The sequence below is a fragment of the Temnothorax longispinosus genome, chromosome 6, assembly GCF_030848805.1.
Source record: "Temnothorax longispinosus isolate EJ_2023e chromosome 6, Tlon_JGU_v1, whole genome shotgun sequence".
NCBI lineage: Eukaryota > Metazoa > Arthropoda > Insecta > Hymenoptera > Formicidae > Temnothorax > Temnothorax longispinosus.
In genome coordinates this window covers 15,294,626-15,312,218 of record NC_092363.1, presented here as the reverse complement: position 1 = coordinate 15,312,218, position 17,593 = coordinate 15,294,626, and the positions used below count along the sequence as shown (strand labels likewise).

At 39.6% G+C, this 17,593-nt stretch overlaps 2 protein-coding genes across 14 annotated transcripts in view; both read left to right on the top strand.

The window, feature by feature from the left end:
* Sei (potassium voltage-gated channel seizure) overlaps positions 1-6,351 on the top strand; it is a 96,183-nt gene extending 89,832 nt beyond the window's left edge. For 8 of the 11 annotated variants that reach the window (XM_071781135.1, XM_071781126.1, XM_071781128.1 and 5 more), the window contains 2 exons: positions 254-493; positions 809-6,351. In XM_071781135.1, coding sequence (XP_071637236.1) covers positions 254-493; positions 809-1,163 — 595 coding nt within the window. In that variant the 3' untranslated portion in view covers positions 1,164-6,351. The remainder of the gene's footprint in view (positions 1-253; positions 494-808) is intronic. The other 3 variants (XM_071781130.1, XM_071781127.1, XM_071781129.1) reach the window with 2 other exon arrangements.
* On the top strand, positions 1,392-16,348 carry LOC139814684 (uncharacterized). 3 transcript variants are annotated; one of them, XM_071781140.1, is made up of 8 exons: positions 1,392-1,531; positions 6,625-6,828; positions 7,438-7,817; positions 11,006-11,545; positions 12,161-12,425; positions 12,997-13,095; positions 14,276-15,157; positions 15,701-16,348. In XM_071781140.1, the coding sequence occupies exons 4-7, from the start codon at positions 11,021-11,023 to the stop codon at positions 15,148-15,150; spliced, it is 1,764 nt and encodes a 587-aa protein (XP_071637241.1). In that variant the 5' UTR covers positions 1,392-1,531; positions 6,625-6,828; positions 7,438-7,817; positions 11,006-11,020; the 3' UTR covers positions 15,151-15,157; positions 15,701-16,348. The 3 variants fall into 3 exon arrangements, with proteins under 3 accessions (XP_071637241.1, XP_071637240.1, XP_071637242.1); XM_071781139.1 differs by having other exon boundaries at positions 7,438-9,001; XM_071781141.1 differs by lacking the exons at positions 6,625-6,828; positions 7,438-7,817 and having other exon boundaries at positions 1,396-1,531.
* Positions 16,349-17,593: the final 1,245 nt, after the last annotated feature.

Below are 17,593 nucleotides of genomic sequence, written 5' to 3'. Positions count from 1 at the left end.
TAGCCGACGCGAATGGTCGATGTCGGTCCCATTGCGCGGCCGGTAGTCCTAAACGCGCGGGGCCCGTGACACTGCTCGGGATTAAACTTTAGAGGATTAGAGGCCTGTGTTGTCGAATATTCCACTGTACATAAACACGTACGCTTCAAGTATATATCTCGCTCGGCTATCCTTAGCGGTTTTCTTATGAAAAAAAAAGCTGAACATTCGCGCGTCGATTCGCTGATACGAGCTTTATTCCACTCTGCAACAGACCCCCCATGAGGGAGCCTACCTCCACGTCATCGGGAACGTCGCGGTTGACCGTCACGTCGGACACGTCCGCGCTCGCAACGGCGTTGCAAACGGCGCTAAACGGCCGGACCGGGCCCACGAGGTCGCAAAGTCAACCGGTCGACCTGGCAGTGCCGACTAGCACACAGCAGCAAGTCCATCAGGGTCACGCCTGGCATAGCCAACCCGCTGCTTTCAGGAGAGGCGAATACCGGACTGGGTAGGTAGTTTGATAAAGACATTATAGAGAGATTCTTAACGCGAAAATGGATGATTTTAATCTATCATGTATATCGGATATTAGAAAAACTACGTTGGCAGTGGCGCGTGTCCGCTATTTCAAATTAACGACTCGGTCTCGTCGCTTGTTTTAAACTTTGTTCTAACTTTGTTTTAAAATCATGGACCGAAAAGTATGCCACTGCTGGCGTCGGCTGCTAAACGTGGACGCCGATTCTCGATCTCTCGTCCCGTCCACGTTTAGTGGCCGCGCTCAATGCCGAACAGGATGCCGCTATCACGCCGTTAACAAAAGCGTGCCTTGCGCTAGATACAGCTCGTTCAATAAGCGATCGGAACCGGAGGGTGAAGATCCCTGGAGCTGCGTGGTGCCAGAGGATCGAGGAGGCGCCCAACGTCCACGTAGCGGGGACTCGCGTAAGGACTCGTCGAATCATCGCGGCGGCAACGGTACGGAATCTACATCGGGACAACAGGGTCGGTCGGAGAGCAGACATGAGGGTGGTACCAGGGGACAGGCGAGCGGACCCCGGCAACAAGACTCTTCGAGACAGACCAGCGAGGACACGATGTGGGAGTTCACGATAAACGAAGCACCGATCGCGAGGCTCGAATCGCTGGACGAGCTCGATCAGGATCACGGTAGTTAAGGGAAAACACGCACGAGGGAGGTCGTCCTATATTAGTTAGGAGCCATGACATCACCGTGAGAATCAGCTTGTCCCGATCGACAAAACGTGGAAAGCTGCGACGCGCGAGAGAGACGGGAGAGTGCGACCGAGGCTGTTCGATCCCTCCGTAGAAAATTTTATTCTTAATCCGATCGCTATCATAGCCAAGACTCGAAGTCAAATCTCGCAGCTGAATTACAAGGAACGTAACACGATATCCATAGGACAACTTAGGAGCGCGTACTATTGAAGGAAGCATCGAGGTCCAAAAACGTCAATCTGGTGTAATCAATGTAATCTTGCTAATAGCCCATATATTGAGATTGAAAGGATTAAGGAGCGACACGGTGAGTTGAGTCATGATAAAAACATACATCGAAATAATTTTTTAATCCGAAATACGATAGAAAGAATGTCAAATACTTGTATTAATATATTTTTGGTGATTTATGAGTTTACGAGGACAATCTAACAAAAAAATTCCGTATAGTTATATGATTCAATATCAACTCAAAAAAATTGGGCATTTTTTTGAAAACTAAATAAAATATATGTTTCCTCCAATCGCACATGCTCTGAAAGGCAACCTTATTCTGCTAATTCGGATTAAACAATTGCTTGTTAAAAATCGCCATGCGATTTAGGCTTTTCAAACATTCGGCTTCGGATCGAACGCTCGTCTCTTTCGAGTTCCCGACATTGCGGTTCAAACAATCTGACATTCGTTTCTTCAGATCGATTTTTTACGCGTCGAAGAGCAGCAAATGAAAGAAGTATACCGTATCTCGCCAATTAGACGCCAATTATTTTACTCACCGACTCGCAAATAATTATTTATATATATTTACATGTTAAGAGAGACACCTTATGCGCTGTATATCATAAGAGGGACATGATAAAAACGAAAGAAGCGCATTGAAAGTACACAATACGTCGCGCAATAAAATTACAGAAATTTTGATGGACGATGGTCGCGAAAAATCGAGGACAAAATCACGAATAGAATATCTGAGATTGGGAGAGGGAGTTGCCAAAGAATATTCTTACGGCAAATGACATTATAAGAGTGTTAAGAAAAACGTTCGTTTTTTATTTATCGTACGAATATTTGGGCAATCTTTGATTCGCGATTCCCCACTGGCATCTCGGCGTTAAGTGAGATGGAAATGTGAGATTTTACGATTGATTTGTTCACTACAGAGTTTTTTACTTTAAGAACTTCTCGAGCGTGGACAATTTCGATTTTTGTCGGATTAATTAAGACGACTGTGAAAGCATCTTCTTTTTTATTCTTGCTTATAGACGACGTTAGATCACAGTATTAAGGTAACGGTACTTACAAAAGAAATTTCGCGCTATTATCACGTAGCAATCTAAACAGGAACATGAAGAAACCGATTTTTCTCGGTTCAGCCACCGTATAAAGTAGTCATGTCCTTTATACAGACAGAATGCAACAGCGAAAGTGTGTCGCGCTGGCGACATTAGACAATTATCAAAGTTCGTATTCTTATGATTGTTATGATTGTAATTATTATTATTACTATTATTAGTATTATTAGTACTCTTATTATGATTATTATTGTTATTGTTATCATCATTACTATCGTATAACAATGGAAGAAACGCAAGCGCGACGAGAAGGAAACGAAGAAAATAACACCGACGACATATATATAATGCCTACGCAATAATATATACTTCTACATATATATACATATACAGAAAAAAGATAGATGTATATATATTCTATAAATTTTTTACGAAGCATTTCAAGTCGCTCTGCTCCTAAACGCGTATAAACGTCGATCTCTCTTTCTCTCTTTCTCTCTTTTCGTTTCTCCGTGACGTTTCTATTTCCGCCATTAGTGTCGCGAATCGATTAAGAAGGCTGGAAAACAGTGATCGACTATCCTGAAAAGCTTACTCCGGCCACACGAGACTTTACATTTGATTATACATTAAATACTCGATAGGAAGGAAAAGGCGGAGAGAGGGAGGGAGAGAGGATTCGAATTCACGGGAATGGCGCTTCGAGATCGTTCACAGATCACTGATCGCTGATGTATTCGTTCTTTGCTCAGTATTCTAGGCTGTAACCGATACCGAATATTTTCGATGTAACGATTAAACACACACGATTTGTAGTTAATTCTCTGCGACGAAACGATAGTGCAGCGGCGCAGCGCTGATACGGGGAAATCGCAGCTTTTCAATTTTGCAGGTAGCGCGGTTTTTTGATCGTTAAATTATCAGTAGTACACACATACACATACAACGCAGCACACGTGGATTCTCGCACTTAGGTACACGGCAGGTGTTGTGCGTACGGTTAGACGATTCTTTTTAGAAAAAAGGAAGAGAGCCCGGCGTGGTCCCGGCCGAGGGCGGCCACGTTCGCCGCGCAAATCTCGTTTCGAATTACTGATATGTGTACTGTGTGACGAAAATACATATCGCCGCCTGGCCTTTCGTCGCCGGCCATATCTCCTCGGAGTTTCGCATTAAAAGAAATTATTCTTAACGTATGTGTGGGCTGGTTCCCCGAATACTTGACGCTCAGTCTTCAGAAAGATATATTGTTCCTTGACTGGTGTGGCATTCTTTTTTCTGGTTTTTTTTCCACTATTAATTGCCGAATGCCGTTGCTAATACCGAAGGGTTTTTACTTATTTATTATACTAGTTGTAGCAATAAATATCCACAGTTTGCCTTGTTTTTTAACTTCAAATGTAAACTGGGACTGTATTAAGTATTCCTGCTGTGCTATTTAAGGATTATCTACTTTTGGCGTTGGTTCAAGTAACTAAATATGATCACTATTTTTATAGTCGGATAAAAGATATGCGTAGAAGCAATGTTCGTAATTTTATCTTATTCAGATGTTAAATGATACTAAATAATTACGGCAAATCAAGAAAATATTCTTTGTGCATTTTGTTTACATTTGCTCAAGTTTACGTCTCTCATTCTAACGTATAGGATTATGTATGAAAGATATTCAAGTTTTTTTTCTTATTTTTTTAACAAGATATTTTCAAAAATTAGTATAGTATTGAGGACATGCAAAAGAACTTTATTGATTTCTTTGAATATATAGGTATAATCTGGAAATAACGTGAGAATGAGAGAATGAAGCTCGTGTGAAAAACTGAAAAACTACGGCTGGCCAAATGTGGCCGCCCTCAATCGCGTAGACAGACGCAGCTGGCGAAGACACTGAGCATACGATACGCGCAAAACGGGAAGGATACGTGATCAAGTATTATCTCCCTTGCGCCGAAATTGCGAGTCGCACTCGGGCGACACCGATTGCATCGCGAATTTTATGACAACGACGACTCCGACTTCCCTCGCGAGCAAGCGGTTTACGAGTAGACGCTACATTTAAAAGGTATTTTAAACACGTTACATTTTTCGCGGGAAAAAACGTATGTAACATTTTATACATAGTGTCTGTGCCCATTATAAATTCATGCTGTGCAAGACAAGTCCGTCGCTCTTTCAATCCCGAAGCAGGAGGTCAGCGAGAAAGGACGTTCCGAGGGAAATGGATCACGATTAAAAAGTCGCCATAGTAGAACTCTCTCTTTCTCCACGAAGGTTCCACGGGGAAAATTAACGTTCTGAAAATATGGATGTCTTGAGAAATATCCCGCTTTCATTATTAATATTCTGGTAGCTATATAGATAGAAAGAGAAGCTAAAGAGAGCCCGTTGAAATTATTTTGACACCTCGGCGATAGCAAACGCGTCGCCGTTTTCGCATGCCGCTAGTTTTTTCAACGCGACAAATAGTGGACGAATGACGAATGCAATTCAAGAGTTCGGTTCTAATTATGTCGACTTCTTAACCACGTCACTATGCCAAACGCGATAATTGGTACGATCCGTTCGCGCGTCTGTGTGTCCCTTTCTATACAATTCCGAGGAGCTCAATATCGCGGAAGGTTTCGGCAATCTCGAAATTGTTTAAAAGAGGATACTGAGCACAAGTCCATCGTCGAGAAAGGATCGCCCGAGATCCTTCCATCGGAGCTTCGCGACTTTTTCGCCTGGCGCATACTTTCGTCCTTCGTCTTTCAAACTATCGAGTGGCTACGCACGAGTAATATGTATCATCGAGTACCTTGATCCCTCAGATTTTCAATCTCTATCGCCTGCTCGCCGATGAAAATAAAATCCTGCGATCTCTCATCAAAGCCGCCTCTTGCTTTTTCTCTACCGCGATTGGTTCATTCGCGTGTGTGGGTATAATTCTGAATTTTTCAATTCCAGAGCCGAGACACATTTCCCATGCGAAAAATGGGAGTTTAATGAAATTCGAAGTTGATTTCGTATCGAGAGCTGAATCGAGGCGAAATTGGATCCGAGTTTCAACAATGTTTTCTCGCGCGCTCGCGAAAAAACGTCGGAAATTTGCGTGCAAAATTGAAGAGACGCGGAGTGCGAGAAAAGCAGACGGAAGGAAAAAATTCCCAATCGCGGTAGACGAATTCAATCACGCGTTCTTTATCCAGATTCAGCGATTTAAGAGATTGTTCTGTATATAATATATGATATAATCTTGGATTGTACGATTGTACGTCGAGCGCACTGATTTGTAACACTTGTAACATGGAGATTAGTTCGAAAGTGAATGCGACAAAGGAGACTTTTTGCACCGCCCCCGCCCCGCTCCTGCCCTCCAGCTAACATCCCCGATCGCAGGGCGAGATGGTCCTGAGAGCATCAACATCTCCCCGATCCGCCCTCCCAAGGGCGGAACAGCTCAAGTAGCTGATTTTCAGTAAAAAATCAAAATTAATTTATCATCATTTGATTTTAATTTTATTCATTTTGTATTCTGTTTTTCATAAAACTGTAAATTATAATCGTAACAATTTAACATTATTTAGGTTTCAAGAAATGACAAAATTGATCAAAGTACACTCTGTCACACTGTTTTAAATATTGAATTATAATACTTGCGGATCAAGTGTTATTCTATTAACGTCGTATCTGTATTATTGTGTAAGTTGTGAATTTGCAGATTTGATCAAATGAAAACGATTGTTGATTAGCGGTGGAGCAGGCGCTGGGAGTGGCGGTGATACCGGTGGTGACGAAACTGTGTTGTGTATCTATAAGTTTTCATATATATTGCATAAAATATGTTTATTACATATTTTCACTATGCCAATATGCATTTTACTTATATTTGCCTCATTATGTCCGGCTTCCCCGTACTGCCCTTACAATTTCTTTTTTCTTTCTTACTATCAGCAATTTGTTTAACGATATCGTTAAAAACAGATCATAAAAACTATATACCTATAATGTTTAGAACATAACTCTAGATCAAAAAAATTATTCTTCATTTTTGTTACTTTAATGGTAATTATACATATTTATTATTTTTGTCGTTGTTCTATCATTGATTTTTTTATATTACACTCAGATGATAGAAGAGAGATTCAAGGGATAATAGGATCAAAATTTTATGCACGTTACATTCGAGAGGAAAATATGATGTAGAGGTAAAGGGAAAATGATGACGGATTGATTGGAGTGTTTGTTCCTCTGATAGCAATTTGCTATTACTACAGATCTAAATATCGATTCACGAAGAGCTATCGTTGTCAAGTTTGAACGAAACGACTAGGTAAGTGGCAACACATCTCGCAATAAATATTACGAAAGACCAGAAAAAACCTTTAAATCTAGTATGTTATATGAGTGAATATCCTATGTTATCAACTTTCGAGTTATACTTGATTAAGAATCTCATTTTTATTGTTACCGTTATAATTTACTATTTTTTTTTTTCGTAAAATATTGCATACCCCCGTAGGGTTCGCAATCTACTACCAATACTATCCTTCCCCTCTCACTTTAACCCTTTGGACCAACGGCTTAACGTCTCTTTCCGAAAGACGGGGCCCAGTTTTCTCCGCACAAGAGCCTATCTTGCACGGAGGGGCGCAGCTATCGGGAAAACATTCCATGCTTACATGGCTCTAGTGGACTCGAACCTGGTTCCTCAGGTTACGAGTCTGGCGCTCTACCACTAGACCACACAGCCACCCCCGTTATAATTTACTATTTTCTACGAATTAAGAAGTGTAAACAGAAATTAAAAAATTAAAGAAAAAAGTTGCAATCATCCCGAATCTAATTAACAAAAATTATCATGAATTTATTATTCTATATTAGATATTAATACGAAACTGGTCTTGAAATGAACATTATTTATTATTTTACGCATTTTCAGATATAAATATCAGTTGAAACACGATCGCAACTTATATAATAATTGAGCAGCAAAATTGATTATTCGTGATTGTGAATTCAACGTCCAGAAAGAGGAAACGTCAGGAAACGCGAGTGAAGCTCCGTCAGTCGTTACAGTTGCACAGATCACAATTGATGGTAATCATCTTGTTATTACGCGGGACATAAAATACAACTCGTGAATTATATCTGCGGTTAATCGACTCCTCCCTCGTCCCCCGCGAATTACAATCGAAATATAAATCGACGTCCGTTAACGACATACTTTCTACTCGATATCGTCGGAAAGACAATGGAGACAAAGGGGCCATCACGCTGTAATGGTTTTGGTTTCATTCAGTGGACGATATACGACCAAAGGTAAGAGTTATGTATCAAATTTACATGTAATTATTAAATAATTAATTTACAATTGAAATAAATATGAAAAATATAAATATCATGTCGTCTCGATTATTACCTATATAGTTTTTAGTTATGTACAACAAATACTTGTATACTCGTTGCTAATTTGTTACATTCTGTATACGTGTCTATGACAAACGCGAAGAAACGAAGACGAGCGTGTTACTTAATGAGCAAGATCGATATTCTAAAGAGACAACGCGGGTTTCATCCGGAGACTTTCGTTCGCGTGATTCGACTCACGAATTTCGTCAAAAACGATATCCCGAATTCTTCCTTTTCCGCCTTTCTACGACGCATCTGATCGCAGTGTGCACCTAACGCGTAATTGCATTCAGCGTCGCGAATTTCGGTCTGCATTCGTGACAGGTTTAAGTTAACGCGATGGAAATCGAAGAAAGTAAATGAGCGGTTCCACGATGCAACACTTGACAATGCGACACGATAAAAAGCTAACGGATATCCGTATCATTTTATCGTATCGTTGCATCTTCAGCTTACGACATATTTTTAAAACGCATTATTACGTTCAGAGAGTTATGTGATTTTATTTGTCTCGTTGCTACTAGGTCATACTTATTAAAAATACTAACACATTAATATATAAAAATTCTAAAATATATTATAATGATCGAAATCACATATTTTAATGAGACACTCATTTGGTCACCAAACAAAAAAAATTGGAAATGCAAAATACTTTCGCTATTATTCTACAAAATATACTTTTAATTTTAACTTTTTCGAATTCTATTTGTACGACAGCGTGGACAAGCTTGCGATCTAATATAAAATTAAATCGATAATATAAAAAAAAATATTGAGTTAAAATCGGAGCATTATGATTTTACATCGAAATTTCCTTTAATTATTTGTTTAATGATGTCGATTATACATACGAAGTGAAATAAAATTCTGCTTAATTGTCATTCGTAAAGCAATCTCACGCGTTGCAACGTAACCGCACGAATTTTGGCAGACGCAACCCGGCAAGGTGAATGCCACTGATGCCACTTTCTTGATCATCGGCAAAGTGGGAGTCAGTATAAAGAGAGGATATATTTCATAGCGATGGTTAGTGGGTTTAGTGAGAGTGCTGTGATCATTTCACCGTTATACTGTGAAAGTCAAGTATGAAGGTACGCGCTTCACAGTTCTCATGCATCGTTCTGTTCATCTATCTTTGTGTGAACACGTGTGAAGTGCTTTAATACTTAAGCGTCAACTGAAAGGAGCTTCGACATTCGCAACTTTTAATATTATATTAATTCACGCGATGATAGTTGTTTGCTAATCTTTCGCGATTTTATACTTTTCTCGTTATAGCAAAGACTGCAAATCTTGCAGCAAGCAACTGAAAAGTGCCAATAATCTTTGAATTATTAATGAGATCTTGCGCCTCTTCTTCTTTTTCTTCTTCTCTGACCATTAATTGTTTGTTATCAGCGAATTTCACGCCAATTACCAGCAAGGCGCCTTGCTTCTCATCCACGTGAAAGTTCTATAAAGTCTGACCGTAACCTTTCTTCCAGTGTACTCGCGAGTTTCACACTTGTAACAATGAAGAAATTTATGCGGAATAGTTCTATAGCCTTCGGCTACGAAAGTTGCAAACCGTGAAGAAATAATTACTGCAGCGTTAACGTGATGTTTATTGAAATCCACTTTTTTGTTACTTTCTACAAAATGGCAAACTCTACGCAATATATTACGCAAGTTATTTTGTTTATTATAATTCGCAATGTTGATCCTAAGCACATTGCATATATATGTCTATTGCTTGTATTCCATCTGTCTGATTTCTCTCTGATTGTTCGTTAAACAAATCTCAACATCTCAACATGTGTGCTTAATCTTTCTAGCTCCAAGCCTTTATTTGCAAAGAGAAAGATAAAAATTTTCCACGAAAATTTTTTTATCCACTTCGGAAATGCCTTAGAATAAATACATTACGAAAGTACTGGAAAGTTTAGTTTTCGCACTTATGGCTGCTTTCATATCTTCTTCTGTGATTTATTTTCTAATTAGATCACTTTCCAGTTGTTATGCATATCCGACACAGGACGGAAGGTAAAAAAGTTGACAAATGAATGATATAATCCAAGCGAGTCGAGTGGCAAAAAATTCACACGTGACTACAAAAACTTTGCACCGAAAATTTGTCTTATTTCATCTTTCTATTTTATGAAAACAGCTGTCATTCAAAAGGCTCAATTTTGCCCTACGGAAGTCAGAAATTTTTATTAGCGACCATTTGCTATACCGTTTTTTTAGAAATCGCCAAGAAATTCGCGCAGCAAACGATCGTAGGCGAACTAGGTCAGCGATGATTCTACACATGCAAGATCAAGGTTACGATGATCACTCTCGCTCGTTCAAGTGAAACGATTCTCCGCGACGAAATCGCAGATTATTCAATTTCGTCAATTCTATTATGTTTGTCTGCCTTATAATTCGGAATTGTTCTCGTTTTTGTTCCCTTTGCTCTAATAGATTAACGACCTCATTCACGAGAGAAACGCGATGCTAAAACCCGGAAGACACAACTCTTGTTCCGTCAAGAGAGACAGATTGCGCAACTTTAATCTTATCGCTAATTAGCAATAGTTTAATTTGAGTTGTCTTGCGGTATCTGCGTGAAATCATCGGTATTCGCGAGATAGGCTGTTGTTGCCTCAAGTCATGTATGGCAAATGGCGAGCCGCGTGGTGAAGCGCACTTCGAATTGCCGGTAGTCGCGTGACTTTCACCCAACATCGCTCTACTTGCTACGCTCGCGTCGATGCGCTCTACGCTCGAGCAATTCGGAAATCAACACTCGACCCTCAAAATGCACCGTGGTAAAAAGTTAACGACGCTTAACGAATCAAACAGACTTCCCCAAACCACAATATTATATCGTTTATGAACTCAGCGGAATTCGATCGTTAGTCTGATATCATCATACTCTATCAGAATTAATAATAACAAAATAATGTTCGGTTATTGGCCCTTCTTATCTTAATAACAAAAAAGCTTGTAGAAAAGAATGAATTTGTTTAACAATTTTTTCTTGTATTTAATATAACAAAAAATCTCGATACCCAAAGAATTTACGGATCGATTGTAATTCTCTGCATTTATCATTTTATCGTGCGTTTCAGCTATCAGAATTCTTGATGGTAACGTGGTGCTCGATAATCGTGGCTCGATCAGAAATTACGGAGAGCGATCAGGAGACGTTGCTGAAGAGCGCCGCGGAACAGCTAGAGCGATTAGCACCGTATCGAAGAACCGCGGAAGATCGAGAATCCGAATTCTTAAGTTTGTTGGAGACATGGAAGTCTTCCGTGGATCATAATCAGTTAGATGGGACGAAAAGCGATGCAGATCAAAATGTGTCTTGGGAGATGTCTGAGGCTCTGCCTGAACAAACGGAAGCGGACGCGACAAAGCGGACTGACAACGATAAACTGATAATCGACGTTATTGCCGATCCGAGATACGCCGCGCTGATGCAGGACAGGATAAAGAGAGGTTTCGATCTCGGATCCGCCGGTCTTTTAACCAGCATAGCAGGTGGAGTGTTATCTGGAGTCGCGAGTGCATCAAGTGGATCCGCGGCGAAAGCATCAGCGGGTAGCAGCGAATCGGCGTACAAACCGGTATACGGTGCACCTACGGTGGAACATCATGCTTATTCGGTAATCGATACTTTTATTCACGTACAAGGCGGATGTCGCGTATCTTGCGTTCTCGTTTATTTGAATGGAGTTCATTTAAATTTTAATGCGAATAGAAACGTTATCAAAAATAGAAAAATAGTAACACAGAGAAATATAGATTTTTACGTTAAATTTAGAAGAAAGAGACAAACTGATTAATTAATATTCTCTGCAGTTGCAAAAAAGAAAAGTTGTTTATGCTGGAAACATGATGTAGGTCATCCACATTGCCGCAAAGGAGCGAAATTCTAACTGGTTCCGTCTACCGTTTACCTTTTCATTATCTACGCTCTTAATTGCTTTATGATCATCGTTAAGATTTTTCTCTTTATCGCGATATATTCCGCGCAGCAATTAAAGTAAATGACTCTGCGAGATGAAAATCGCGGCATCTCGCGTTAAACAAGCTGTTATGCTGAGTAACGAGCAATTTAATACGACATTAATTAGAAAATAAGTGGAAAAATGTCGGTGTAGAAAGAAGTGAAAAAGATATATCATTTCCGCTATTTCAAAGTTAAGTTATTTTGTTACGCAATAAATTACAATCTAATTTTGTAATATAATTTAACATTAATCTCGTTATTTCTTCAGTACGAGGAGAAGCCACTCAGCACATGGGACTTCAAAAAGGCGATTTTTAGCACGTTGTTCCAAGCTCTCAAGGCAATAAGTGGCGGTGTGTTGGCTCTCAAAGGACAACTAGTAAAAGGAGGTGGCTACCTACTATCGGGCAAAGGCAAAGTTGTCGCTAAAGCAGGGGATGCTATCACGTCCTTCGGTAAACACCTGGTGGCCAGCACGCAATCGAAACCTTATCCAGAACCTTACTATGGTCATCCACCGGTTCAACATATAGGTAAAATATAATCTTCACCGAGCAGAATTTGTCGAATTTTTCGATGCTATTATTACGATATGATCGATTAGAAAGCTATTAAAAAACTAAGTTGCATACACACGCAAATTACAAATGTTACACATGCTAAAAACTTGACGCATTTACTTTCTATTGTACGCTCACCTATGTGTACGCCATATTCAACCGATTAGACGTGGAAATCGATCAAAGATGTAATTTTATATCGAGAAATAGCAGCCTATAGAAAGTTATTTTAGTATTTACGAACCGACTGATTATCCGTGAAGCCGGATATTCACGGTAATCACGCATCCGAGGCCTAACCGAGTATTATTCGCTTTTCTCAAATCCGTTCAAGAAGCGATAACAATCTAATGTTATAATATTATAATGTTATAATCGATAAAAGAGGTTCGAAATAGATCGGCATCGTGTACGATGAAGTTTTTTAGCGCGCACACATTACATTGTATTACTGTTGATGTATAATTATTAGATTAATCTCATTAGAAGTAAGATCTCTATTTCTTCTCAGGGTTTTATCAATTGCTTTCTTTCGAAATTACAGGACATGAACATAGTTATTCAGGGGCACCGCCGAGTGATTTTTCCGAAGTGCCCGCTGACTTTTCTGCACACGGAACCTACGGATTGCCGGCATCAGACGGTAGGTTTCACATTTATACATGTAATTATAACGTTGCAAAATACCTTGGGTTATATTCCGTTCCTGTATCTTCGTGCTTTTCTAAGATACCAGCAATTAACTCACAGTAATTATTACGCGTTGATGAAGACTTGATAAGTATAACCGCTTTCATCTAATATTTCCGACATTGCATTAATTAAGCAATTATTTGAGGAAAGAGAACAGCTTCGATATGGAGCAAAAGGAAAATTATTTTAAAAAGTATTTAGTTTCTCTTCGAATTTTCGAAACGATTAAACTACGGAAGGTATTATATTTCTTAATTCATTAAAAGAATGACGCACGAATATCGCTTTCACGAATAAATTTTACTGTCAAATGTCGATGTAATCTGACAACAGTTATAATATCTTTGATCTTTTATCGAATACCGACGCTTTCGATTTTTTCTTGAAACATGTAATGTGATTCGCTTAATGACGCCCGAATTTCCCTTTTCGTATCGCACGTCATCATCGTTAAATGACGCAGTGAATGTGAATGTTCTTCGTTCTTCTCCCGGAAGAACTCGTTTCACGATCCACCAATGTTTTCCCATGAATGTATCAGCATGCGACCTTTCACTTTCCCCGAAAGTTGGCGAGAGGCAGGAGGCTACGGTAAAGCCTGTTTCCTGACATACTTCTTCAATTTCTGTTAATTTTATACGTATATGTGCCTGCGTAAAATATCGTTAAAAAATATATCGAAATCATCAGCGTATTACTTGGTAAAACGGTATACGGTGATTATATCGAATATTTGGGATACTCTGTAATCAAAAAATAAAGAGATTGTTCCACGTTGTCACTGTACCACATCCAAAATTCACTTGTCTAGAATTTAGCGCAATACAAACGCACTACACCGTATTGTGAATTGTGACAATTAAACCCTGTGATAGTCCCCTGCAAATATGTGTAAGTGTATCCATCCGTGTATTGAATGTGCGAAACTAGAACCAGGACTTGTCATGTTGTTCACACTTCGCACTTGCTCAACGGACACGTTACAGTACACTCGGCACATACGCAACAACGTGCTAATCGATCTCGACAGTACCTGCTTTTATGCTCCTACTCGACTAACGAACTTGTACCTAATACTTTAAAGCACCGAATAAATTTGTCGACGAGACTGACAGACGTCACGTTCACAGACAATGGTCAGGGCGGCCTGCTGATCGTGACGAAATCTGACCTGGACAAGCACAACGATCAACATACAAACGCGGCAGTGCAGGAGGGACCGGCGGAGAGTTTCATTGAACCCACTAAGAGCTCCGTCATCAAGAATCTGTTAAATAGCGTGCCAAAAGGTAGCATCGGCTCGAAGGATCAAACCGTGGCTGGCCAGGACAGCCTCAATAACAACCACAACCACGTGGGCTCTCACCCTCCCGCCCAGCATCCGACTTACAATATACCTGGTCACTATCCCGCGAACCATAACAATCCGACGCATAATTACGAGCAGAATTATCCTGCCGCTCAAGACGGCGCTTACCAACGGCCCGAACTACCGCAGACCACGTCGCATCATCACTTCTCAAATATAGGCCTGGACCAAACCCTGTCGATCCAGCCGAACGTGGAGTACCCGCCGCTGCAGCAGATTCAGTATCCAAATCCGCATAGTTCTCTGCTGGATCCGCCCAAGCTGCCGCACGACGACGACGGCGGTACGTCGGTATACGCGAGTCTGTCCGTGGATACCGAACCGCAAATCGCGCCCTTGAAAATATCCCTCCTGGGCGATTCAGATGCCTTCAATCTGCCCAAGTTGCAGCCACACTTGGACTTTCGCGGGCAACATCAATTCACGGACCACCTTCACGGCAGCTTGGGCGGCCCGCTGAAAGTACCGCTTTTGAACCCGATGCCGTCGACTTACTATTGGCAGAGCCAAGGATCATTGGTACCGACCTCGGCTCTCGGCACGTTGGAACATTTCCGTAAGAGGAACGTCCAGAGGCGGGCGTTCGCCAAACGACTCGCGCGATACGCGTCGTTGCAGAGGCTCCATCGGCTATAAGGTCGAGGCAAGTAACGACGTCGGCGATGAATATAATAGGCGTGTGAATACTTTCTAAAAGTTTCTTGTCGAATACAACGAATATTTTTCAAAAGAATACGTCTATCTCCCAAATACTAGAATGGAAAGTGCATAAACCAATGTATTTCAATCCCGAATGTGTAAAAAAAATTAAATATCTACTTTCCTGACAATTATACATAATATGGTATATGAAACATGTAATTTCACGGAAAGATAGGCAAACAAAATAAATAGGGTAAATATTGTCACAGGCTTTCTCCGAAATCACATCGCAATTATTCGCAATCAAAAAACAAAAGTTACTTTAAAGCGACATTTGCAGGCTTAGCTATACTTAAAGACCTAACTCAACTTCTTCATTCTAATAAAATAAATTATTTTTGATAGGTTGAAAAGAATGATTGGTTTATATTCCCGTGAAAATCTCACGATAGATTAATATATCTATCACGTGTGTTAATAAAAGAAAAAGTGTGTCATTGTATATTTTATATTTTATTGCATGCAACCGTGCTCTCTGTTGCAGTGGTCTACGCGTTCGCGTATTATCCACGTCCGGCCAGATACAGGTACAAATGGTCATATCCTTATCCTTATGGACGATAAGAACTTTCGTCACCGGCGCTCATACGGGAGGCGAGGGAAAGGAATCGGCGAAAGCGGATCTGCGGAATACCTACATTTCCGAGCCAATACAAAGGAACACTCACATCCGCTAGAGGATACGTGTACCATTGAAACGCACCGAGTTCACGACACCGAAGTGTGTCGTACGGTTATACTGCGTGTCTCGAAGGATTTCTATTGAACGAAGCGAAGATTAGAAGTTATATCTTTTGAGACCCTCCGTATATATCTCGGTCTGTCGACAGAAACGATTTACGCGGTTTCTGTGGGCAAACCAGAAAACCTGAACTTAGATATTAACGAAATAGCTCTCTAATATTAATATAACAACCACTGCGATTAATCTTATTTAATTTGTGATAAAGACTTTCTAAGTTCCATCCGTTCGCCATTTGCAATCGTGGCGGATTTGGAAATACGTAAGTCCCAAAAGGACACCAGAATAATGGAGCCCATATAGGAGACTTACAGCCATGAAAAAAAATGGTCTTATTGTTAATATCTTATGTACATGTTAATTTCTTGAAATAAATAAATGTAAAACCTCTTTTATATTAAACGTCTATGATACTCTGAATTTTATATAGTGTAAGACGTTTGCGCTAGAAGATCCGATTATAAATTACATTTTTAATAAATAATCAATATATTATGTTTTTCAGGTATAATATACTGATTAACATATCGGGTATATTTGATACAGCCGCGATTTACTTATTTACATTTTATGTTCACAACTTAATATTAATTTTTCAAAATTACAAACTTTTAAACAAAAAATAAAGATATTCCAAAGTTTCTTATTTTTTGCTTTTATCATGGAATAATACACGCTGTAGTTTAAGAAAATGTTCCAGATCGCGCTACTGTGTGCTATTGTGCTATATTGTGTTCTAACGTCTAACCTATAAAAAAAACACGTGTGTGAAGACAGCATCTCAAGTGTTAGCATCTCACAAATAAACTGCAAATTCACTTGCATCCAGCATAGTTCTACAGTTCCTGATAATTTTTAACAATAGTTCTGATGAATTTACTATTAAAATCGCATTTTTAAGAAATGAGATGCTAACTTCCAAAAACACCTGACAGCATCTCATCGTATTTCGAATACATGATCACGGAGGAGTAAGATTCCATAGAGTTCTCCAGTCTAGACACATTCTGTCAATAGTTCTGACGATTAAACTCCGTAGAAAATAATTTATAATTGCAAAACCCATCTGATCCCATGTCTATGAAGCTGGCGTGGAAACTCACTAATTGTTTACAGTTCTAGAGTTTCTCTATGAGTTAAACAAATATTTCCGACCATTAAAGCAAAAGAATTGATTCAAAATTGACTAAGACGACAACTTTACGCTGCGTCTTAATTTGTCTTACAGCAGTTCCCTTACTATATCTCATCAGATTTTGATTTGCAGTTAAAAACGAGTTCTATAAAGAGTTCTGCAGTTTAAAACCAAAAACATCGATTAAAATAACGTAAAAAACTAACGAATATAGTGTAACAAATATATCAAACTGAACGATTTTTCAGAGTTCTGGCTTTTCCAACATAGTTCTGTATAATTATGAATACATTTATGCATTTTTTAAAGAGTTCTAGACACTATCAACGTTGTGTTTTCAAAAAAATTAATACTGCCCGGAAAACGCATTTTAATGCAAATAAAGGTGAGATGCTGGACGATATTCGAGAGTTCTACTGATCGTAAAATATTTTTCGCGCAGTTCTAAATGTATTTAACAATTTCCTAAAGAGTTCTGGGCACCACCAGCGTTGTGTTAT